Source organism: Oncorhynchus keta, chromosome 26 (genome assembly GCF_023373465.1).
Source record: "Oncorhynchus keta strain PuntledgeMale-10-30-2019 chromosome 26, Oket_V2, whole genome shotgun sequence".
In the NCBI taxonomy this organism is placed as follows: domain Eukaryota; kingdom Metazoa; phylum Chordata; class Actinopteri; order Salmoniformes; family Salmonidae; genus Oncorhynchus; species Oncorhynchus keta.
In genome coordinates, this window is record NC_068446.1 from 27,993,774 (window position 1) to 28,004,131 (window position 10,358).

Here is a 10,358-nt window from a genome sequence, read left to right on the forward strand (position 1 = left end):
GTCGGAAGTTTACATACACTTAAGTTTTAATGACTTCAACCTGTTTTTCAACCACTCCACACATTTCTCGTTAACAAACTATAGTTTTGGCAAGTCGGTTAGGACATCTACTTTGTGCATGACACAAGTAATTTTTCCAACAATTGTTTACAGTCAGATTATTTCACTGTATCAAAATTCCAGTGGGTCAGATACATACACTAAGTTGACTGTGCCTTTAAACAGCTTGGAAAATTGCAGAAAATTATGTCATGGCTTTAGAAGCTTCTGATAGGCTAATTGACATAACCTGTGGATGTACCTGTGGATTTATTTCAAGGCCTACCTTCAAACTCAGTGCCTCTTTGCCTGACATCATGGGAAAATCAAAATAAATCAGCCAAGACCTCAGAAAAACATTGTAGACCTCCACAAGTCTGGTTCATCCTTGGGAGCAATTTCCAAAACACCTGAAGGTACCACGTTAATCTGTACAGACAATAGTACGCAAGTATAAACACCATGTAACCATGCAGCCGTCATACAGCTCAGGAAGGAGACACGTTCTGTCTCCTAGATGAACGTACTTTGGTGCGAAAAGTGCAAATCAATCCCAGAACAACAGCAAAGGACCTTGTGAAGATGCTGGAGGAAACAAAAGTATCTATATCCACAGTAAAACGAGTCGATATCAACATAACCTGAAAGGCCGCTCAGCAAGGAAGAAGCCACTGCTCCAAAACCACCATAAAAAAGCCAGACTACAGTTTGCAACTGCAAATTGGGACAAAGATCGTACTTTTTGGAGAAATGTTCTCTGGTCTGATGAAACAAATATAGAACTGTTTAGCCATAATGACCATCCTTATGTTTGGAGGATAAAGGGGGAGGCTGGCAAGCCGAAGAACACCAACCCAACAGTGAAGCACTGGGATGGCAGCATCGTGTTGTGTGGGTGCTTTGCTGCAGGAGGGACTGGTGCACTTCACAAAATACATATCATCATGAGGAAAGAAAATTATATGGATATATTGAAGCAACATCTCAAGACATCAGTCAGGAAGTTAAAGCTTGGTCTAAAATGGGTCTTCCAGATGGACAATGACCCCAAGCATACTTCCAAAGTTGTGGCAAAATGGCTTAAGAACAACAAAGTCAAGGAATTGGAGTGGCCATCACAAAGCCCTGACCTCAATCCTAGAGAACATTTGTGGGCAAAACTGAAAAATGCATGTGCGAGCAAGGAGGCCTACAAACCTGACCCGATTACACCAGCTCTGTCAGGAGAAATGGGCCAAAATTCATCCAACATATTGTGGGAAGATGGTGGAAGGCTACCTGAAACATTTGACCCAAGTTAAACCATTTAAAGGCAATACTACCAAATACTAATTGAGTGTATGTACACTTCTGACCTACTGGGAATGTGATGAAAGAAATAAAAGCTGAAATAAATCTCTTTACTATTATTCTGACATTTCACATTCTTAACATAAAGTGGTGATCCTAACGGTCAGGAATTGTGAAAAACTGAGTTGAAATGTATTTGGCTAAGGTGTATGTAAACTTCCGACTTCAACTGTATATAACTCTGCAAATTAATACAATCTGTCCAAGATTAAATCCATCTATGGACATAATGCATTCAGCAGGGTTATTGTTTAAGCCTGACAAGGTCTGTCACAAGTTTGATTGCTTTCAACCAGAAGGTTGTAGTGAAAGAGCAGAGTGGTCCACTCACCCCCAGCCATCTTGCTCCCTTGTTGGCGGCCTGCTGGATCTGGCACCTCTTCAGTGTCACATTGTATATGGCCCCCTCCTCCACTTCCTCCCCCCGGCCCTGCACCGAGCTCTGTGGGAGAGCCATAATGAGCTGTTAACAAAGACAAACCATCCTCTAGATTAGAACACAGGATCACAAATCAAAGTGTATTGGTCACGTACACAAATGCTATTGCAGGTGCTGCAAAATGCTTGTGTTTATAGCTACAACAGAGCAGTAATACCTAGAAAAACAATACACACATAATCCAAAAATAAAAATAAAGCTATATAAGTATAAGTACCAGTCAAAAGTTGACACACCTACTCATTCAAGGTTTTTTATTTATTTATTGTTTACTATTTTCTACATTGTAGAATAATAGTGAAGACAAAAAACGATGAAATAACACATATGGAATTACGTAGTAAGCAAAAAAGTGTTAAACAAATCAAAATATTTTTTATATTTGAGATTCTTCAAAGAAGCCACCCTTTGCCTTGATGACAGCTCTGCACACTCTTGGCATTCTCTCAACCAGCATCATGAGCTAGACACCTGGAATGCATTTCAAATAACAGGTGTGCCTTGTTAAAAGTTAATTTGTGGAATTTCTTTCCTTGTTATTGCGTTTGAGCCAATCAGTTGTGTTGTGACAAGGTAGAGTCGGTATACAGAAGATAGGGCTATAAGTCCATATTATGACAAGAACAGCTCAAATAAGCAAAGAGAAACGACAGTCCATCATTACTTTAAGACATACATGGAGGTCAGTCAATTCGGAAACTGTAATGAACTTCGAAAGATCTTGAAGTGCAGTCGCAAAATCCATCAAGCGCTATGAAACTGGCTCTCATGAGGACTGCCACAAGAAAGGAAGACCCAGAGTTAGCGCTGCTGCAGAGGATAAGTTCATTAGCCTTAAATGCACCTCAGATAGCAGCCCAAATAAATGCTTCAGAGTTCCAGTAACAAACACATGTCAACATCAACTTTTCAGAGGAAACTGTGAAATCAGGCCTTCGTGTTCAAATTGCTGTAAAGCAACCACTAAAGGACACCAATAATAAGAAGAGACTTGCTTGGTCCAAGAAACTCAAGCAATGGACATTAAATTGGTGGAAATCTGTCCTTTGGTCTGATGAGTCCAAATGTGCGGAGGGAGTTAACCACCGGATTGGTCGAAACTTAAAAATTTGTATTTTTCCATATATAGACATCTTATGTGTTGAAATCAACTATATGCACTTAGCTTGTCTGATGCTTTAAGCGCACTGTTTGATGAAATAATTAGGACACACAAATGACTAGAGGAAATCCAAACGCAATTGATTTGGTTGTGCTCAGACTTGCTGCATTGTGTTAAAAAAAAAATGACAGCAAGTAACTGTGTGACGAGCACCCGTTGTCTCGCTCCCCTCCATGCTGCAGCAACCACTTCAGAACTTCAGTGTTTATCACGATGTCCATGTTGCTGAAGCTGCAACATAAGTCATTTCTGACTGAAAAGTTATGTTACCAAAATCCCTCATTTGTTTAGGGAAAACATTCCCTTCCCCTTGCTCTCTTTATGACACATCTATGCATCGCATGCACGTGACCAATAAGGCCTGACATATAGCTTATCATAATCACAGAAATAAAAATGGTGATAAAGTCCGAACACATGTGACAGCAAAATGGATGCAGAGGACATCACAAATCAACTTGAAACAGGGGAATGTTTACTGGTTGCTCATCAAGTTGGAAAACAAGACAAAGATGGTAAAGAGCAAATGCTGTGAAACCAGTGCTGTTTGATTACAATATCATTTTTCTGATCGTTTGGAACAATGTAAACACTAAATAAATGAGAAGTGTACCAGAGTCTGTTGTCATGTTTTTTGTTGCTGTAAAGCCTTCATGACAGCAAACATTAAAAACAGAAGCATTCATTTGTGAATGCAATTTCCCGAAATGGAACGGTTTATTTATTGTTTACGCTAATTATTCAAGGGTCGCTTAATTTTATTTTAAAACAGAAATGCTTGATTGCATTTCAAATCATGAATGACTCAGATGGTATGTGATGACATGAATGAATGATTGATACAGCAGCCTATATAAGTAGAGTGGCTGAGGTGCACCCGTGACCGGCTCGGAAACCAGATTGCACAGCGGAGAAGATTGACAATGTTCAATACAACTATTTTCCTTAAAGATCATTAGAACTATCCATAATTCCTATCAAGACTAGTATAAGTGACTTGGGGATCTGAGATCCCCAAGGATTGGAAAGCTGCCGCAGTCATCCCCCTCTTCAAAGGGGGAGACACCCTGGACCCAAACTGTTACAGACCTATATCCATCCTGCCCTGCCTATCTAAGGTCTTCGAAAGCCAAGTCAACAAACAGGTCACTGACCATCTCGAATCCCACCGTACCTTCTCCGCTGTGCAATCTGGTTTCCGAGCCGGTCACGGGTGCACCTCAGCCACGCTCAAGGTACTAAACGATATCATAACCGCCATCGATAAAAGACAGTACTGTGCAGCAGTCTTCATCGACCTTGCCATGGCTTTCGATTCGGTCAATCACCATATTCTTATCGGCAGACTCAGTAGCCTCGGTTTTTCGGATGACTGCCTTGCCTGGTTCACCAATTACTTTGCAGACAGAGTTCAGTGTGTCAAATCGGAGGGCATGCTGTCCAGTCCTCTGGAAGTCTCTATGGGGGTGCCACAGGGTTCAATCCTCGGGCCGACACTTTTTTCTGTGTGTATGTTGCTCTTGCTGCGGGCGATTCCCTGATCCACCTCTACGCAGACGACACCATTCTGTATACTTCCGGCCCGTCCTTGGACACTGTGCTATCTAACCTCCAAACGAGCTTCAATGCCATACAGCACTCCTTCCGTGGCCTCCAACTGCTCTTAAACGCTAGTAAGACCAAATGCATGCTTTTCAACCATTCGCTGCCTGCACCCGCACGCCTGACCAGCATCACCACCCTGGATGGTTCCAACCTTGAATATGTGGACATCTATAAGTACCTAGGTGTCTGGCTAGACTGTAAACTCTCTTTCCAGACTCATATCAAACATCACCAATCGAAAATCAAATAAAGAGTCGGCTTTCTATTCCGCAACAAAGCCTCCTTCACTCACGCCGCCAAACTTACCCTAGTAAAACTGACTATCATACCAATCCTCGACTTCGTTGATGTCATCTACAAAATTGCTTCCAACACTCTACTCAGCAAAATGGATACAGTTTATCACAGTGCCATCCGTTTTGTCACTAAAGCACCTTATACCACCCACCACTGCGACTTGTATGCTCTAGTCGGCTGGCCCTCGCTACATATTCGTCGCCAGACCCACTGGCTCCAGGTCATCTACAAGTCCATGCTAGGTAAAGCTCCGCCTTATCTCAGTTCACTGGTTACGATGGTAACACCCATCCGTAGCATGCACTCCAGCAGGTGTATCACACTGATCATCCCTAAAGCCAACACCTCATTTGGCCGCCTTTCATTCCAGTTCTCTGCTGCCTGTGACTGGAACGAATTGCAAAAAAAATAAAAAAAATTGCTGAAGTTGGAGACTTTTATCTCCCTCACCAACTTCAAACATCTGCTATCTGAGCAGCTAACCGATCGCTGCAGCTGTACATAGTCTATTGGTAAATAGCCCACCCGTTTTCACCTACCTCATCCCCATACTGTTTTTATTTATTTACTTTTCTGCTCTTTTGCACACCAATATCTCTACCTGTACATGACCATCTGATCATTTATCACTCCAGTGTTAATTTGCAAAATTGTAATTATTTGCCTACCTCATGCCTTTTGCACACAATGTATATAGACTCCCCTTTTTTTCTACTGTGTTATTGACTTGTTAATTGTTTACTCCATGTGTAACTCTGTGTTGTCTGTTCACACTGCTATGCTTTATCTTGGCCAGGTCGCAGTTGCAAATGAGAACTTGTTCTCAACTAGCCTACCTGGTTAAATAAAGGTGAAATAAAAAAATTAAAATTCAGCCACAAGAGCATTAGTACGGTCGGGTATTGATGTTGGGCGATCAGGCCTGGCTCGCAGTCGGCGTTCCAATTCATCCCAAAAGTGTTCAATAGGGTGTGTTGATAGTGGAAGGTGACTAGGCATCAGGATATATGATAAACTGAGTAGCAGAGATGTAAATGGTGATTGTATGCGAGTGTGTTTGCATAGTCAGTACAAATGTGTGCATGTTATGTGTGTGTTGGAGTGTCAGTGTGCCTGTGTAGAGTCCTGTGTAGAGTCCTGTGTAGAGTCCTGTGAGTGTGCATAGAGACAGTACAAAAATAAAAGTGTCAACTCAGTCTGTGCAGCCATTCCTTAAGCTATTTAGCAGTATTATGGCTTGGGGATAGAAGCTGTTCAGGAGCCTGGCGACACATCAGTTATACAGAGCCCACGGGCACAGAACAGCAGTTTACCCTCTCAAATTCAAAAATATGCCCAGTCAGGGACGGAGGCAGGTAACAGAGCCACATCCAGTGTGACGGCAACCAGGGCTCATTTTAAACCCATAAAGAGGAGCTGTTTAGATGACAGCGCACTCCAGCCAAGTCCACACTCTCACTTTCCATCAGCATCACAACAGCAGGACAAAGTCCACTCTCTCCCCAAACAGAGTGGTGGCAGCTAGAGTTAAAGGTCAGGCTCAATGGCCAGCTCTGAAGGCCAATGGCACTTAGCCCAGGGTGGTTGCGGGTGGCTGTTTGGGTTCTATCAAAAACAAAGCACACAGGGCCAGGCAGGGAACCCACCCCAAACAATCAGCCAGACACTGATAAACAGTGTGTGATGGCAATGGGCTCTGGTGGAAAGATAAATATAGAGAGAGCAAGAAGGCCACAGAGGAGTAATTCAGTGCAGGGGATAAAAATGGCCCAGCATGTATGCATTTCCCATTAATTTCCCATGCAGTGCTGCCTCTCTGTGAGTTAAATACTTAACTCTGAGGTATGTAGTCTAGTCCACTCCAAACCAATATGAGGAGGTCCTTCTGCTCACTGGCCCAGCTTTTTTGTGCCAGGCAGAAATGTTTTTCAGACAGAGGTTTAAAAGTCTACCTGCTTTGTAGACCAAGTTGGGGCACATGGTGTACCAAAGGCCCTGGGCTGAGTTGTAAAAAAAAGAGAGATTAAGACAAGTTATGTACAGTTACGTACAGTGTACATTTTAGCCTTTAAAAAGGACCTAAAGGCCTATAATACAATTGCAAATCTGAGAAAGATACAGTTGTGAATAAGAATGAGTTTAGATACTACAAGGTATAGTAAATGACCCCAAGATATAAACTCACATTTCAGACTTGCTGGACAGGCTCCAGTTTGGAAGGATGTTGCAATCAAATGGAGGTGGGATGCAGACTACAGAAGAGACTATTAAACTCGGGCAAATATAGGAGCAGTATGTATTCAACCCCCTACTGACAACATCACATAACACACACTGGTTTAATTAACCAAATGTGAAAAGAATACGCTCAAGGTAACAGCGGTGTCAAGTCTTTGGACTTATCTGGTGTTGGCTTTGTGCTCAGATTGTTCCAGACGCAACTAGGACCGGTAGAGAGATCGCCTCACGGCTCATTTCACTCTCGGCTCAGAGACAAGTGTTTTGTCTTTAGCGAAAAACGAACTGTCACATTAGGCCAGAGTAACATTTCCAGAGCGCGTCTTTACGCAAAACGTTTACGCGCAAGAGATTAATGAAGACTATTTAAAGTACACCACGGTTGCGTCGAGAGTGAGAATTTTTTTTACAACTAAATGTTCAAATGTATCCCTCTCGCTGTCCCCTCCTCCTTTCCTTTATCCACTACTTTCCTAAGCCTAATACCCTCTCCCTTCCCAGCCTCTCTAAAAGCTGACTTTCAAACCGCAAAATCAACAGAAGTCTGCAGCACGGAAAACGGAGTAACTTTTTACCATTTTATCTTTCCAGGCGAATCTCATTGTCAGCGCTTCTCTCATCAAAAGATGCTAACAGTCCATCCAGGCAAGAAATGTTTCCACTTCCCAGCAACATACGGCGCGGTTCTGCTCTGTAAAATATGCTCTCCTCCACCACACACAATCAGTCACAGCTCTGTTTGTGTTGCCCCCCTCGCTTTCGAACCCTCCTCCTCCTGTCTTTCAACACATCCTCTTCCTTCGTCTCGCTGTTGATTAGCTGAGCTCCGCCTACTGCACTCGCGGTCCTCCCCATAACCCCTCCTCATTCCCCTTTCCCCTTAAAATTGTTCATTTTAGATACAATCTGACAAAATACAGAAAAATCATAAAATAATAATTTACCGACTCCTGAGATTTTCATGGAAATTGCGCATAAATGCTTGTGATTAAATGCCCAACGAAATAAAAATAAAATTGTGATTGCCTGTGTTTTATATATATTTACACACCGAGTTCGGAATAATACTGTGAAATTGTTAAAATGATGATAATGCCCTTTTAGTGTAATAGCTGTTTGAAACGATCAACCTTACATTTCAGCCTGTTTTTATGGAATGGAGTTTTGTCCTGCCTGGTGACATCCCCAGGAGGTTAATTAGTTGTTATTTAACCTTTCCTTAACTAGGCAAATAAGAAAGGGAGTTCAAAACCAATAACAGCTAGCTTTCAGTTTTTTCCCTACCCCAGACAGTCCTAGCAAAATTCTTGCTTTAGAAATGTATCTTCGCTAAGAAGCTATTTTTGTTTCTTTGACCATTTTCATTGAAAACAATCACAATAAGGTTATTAATTGTTACCCAGAAATGATTTGATATTGAGATGAAAATGTCTGCATTGGGCCTTTAAGCCAGATTGTCCTAGTTAGACTAGAGTGAGAAAATGCAAGGAAGGCTGGCGATGCAGTCACTACTGTGTATTGTTTATGTGAATAGTGTATGTGTGGGAGAATAGTGAACAACTGTTCCACTGTGTATGTGTTTGCACACGTAGTCAACCACTTGTGTGAGTCAGTGGAGAGATTGAAATCAGAAGGTGGTCAAATATTTGGATAGTTTTATGACGCTATTAGGATGATCGATAGTAGTATGTCTCTCGTAATAACTTCAGCCACACAATGCACTGAGTGAGCCATGTACTGTACTAATAGGACTCGGCTGCTAGAGGACAATGGGAGCCCTGTGAGGGGTTTCTCTCTGTGGGAGAGTAGGCTGGTCATGCCGTGGCCCATGTCCTCTGACTCTCATACACTGACCCATGCAACACACGTCACACAGGATCACACACAACGTCACACAAAGTGTCAGTCGGTGTCAGCCATGACGTTACTGGTCCCCAAACAGCCTAGTTCAGGGTGGCTGCAGGTGGGGCCAGGGCCCAAAGGCTGCCTGTCTGGAGGGTCAGGGGTCCAGGGAAGCCCTGTGTACCATGTCTGGAGGCCAGTTCCCAGGCTTGCCTGACCCACCATCCTCAGGTCTGGGAAGCATCGACAGGCAGTGGGAAAGGATGTGCCCCCTGGCCCTCCCCTGGGGACAGTTGTGACCCCTGGCCCTCCCCTGGGGACAGTTGTGACCCCTGGCTCTCCCCTGGAGACAGTTGTGACCCCTGGCTATCCCCTGGGGACAGTTGTGTTGCTCTCAGAGGAGAATGATGTGATCCTTCTGCTCACAACACTCCTTCTGTCAAAGTGACAGACACGGCTCAGATCAACTGGACCAATGAGGACATATCTTCCATTTCACAAGGAGTTCAAATCGAATCAAATCAAATGTTATTTGTCACATACACATGGTTAGCAGATGTTAATGTGAGTGTAGCGAAATGCTTGTGCTTCTAGTTCCGACAGTGCAGTAATATCTAACAAATAATCCAACAACAACTACCTAATACACACAAATCTAGAGGGATGGAATAAGAATATGTACATATAAATATATGGATGAGCGATGACTGAGCGGCATAGGCAAGATGCAATAGATTTTATAAAATACAGTATGATATGAGTAATGTAAGATATGTAAGCATTATTAAAGTGACTAGTGATCCATTTAGTAAAGTGGCCAATGATTTTAAGCCTGTATGTAGGCAGCAGCCTCTCTGTGTTAGTGATGGCTGTTTAACAGTAGTATATAGTAGTAGTATATGCCATTTATCAGACGCTTTTATCCAAAGCGACTTACAGTCATGTGTGCATACATTCTACGTATGGGTGGTCCCGGGGATTGAACCCACTACCCTGGCGTTACAAGCGCCATGCTCTACCAACTGAGCTACAGAAGGACCACAGTCTGATGGCCTGCCTTGAGGTAGAAGCTGTTTTTCAGTCTCTCAGTCCCAGCTTTTATGCACCTGTACTGACCTCACCTTCTGGATGGTAGCGGGGTGAACAGGCAGTGGCTCGGGTGGTTGTTGTCCTTGATTATCTTTTTGGCCTTCCTGTGACATCGGGTGCTGTAGGTGTCGTGGATGACAGGTAGTTTGCCCCCAGTGACAGACACAGCTCAGATTAACTGGACTGATGAGGACACATCTTCCATTTCACAAGGAGTTGGTTTGGGATGCAGAGAGAAAGGGCTAAGATCTATGGTGCAATGGACGCAGTTTGCTGCTGGGAATTTCCACGATAACG

The 10,358-nt window shown here is 43.1% G+C and overlaps 1 protein-coding gene across 2 annotated transcripts in view; it reads right to left on the bottom strand.

Annotated features, from left to right (window-relative positions):
- LOC118359201 (ral guanine nucleotide dissociation stimulator-like 1) overlaps positions 1-7,899 on the bottom strand; it is a 30,350-nt gene extending 22,451 nt beyond the window's left edge. Inside the window, exons 1-2 of one of the 2 annotated variants that reach the window (XM_035737561.2) lie at positions 7,706-7,899; positions 1,721-1,831 (exon numbers count right to left, since the gene is read on the bottom strand). In XM_035737561.2, the coding sequence (XP_035593454.1) occupies positions 1,721-1,831; positions 7,706-7,750 (156 nt within the window). In that variant the 5' untranslated portion in view covers positions 7,751-7,899. Of the gene's footprint in view, positions 1-1,720; positions 1,853-7,705 lie in introns of both variants that reach the window. The other variant, XM_035737560.2, reaches the window with a different exon arrangement.
- Between the last annotated feature and the right edge of the window lie 2,459 nt (positions 7,900-10,358).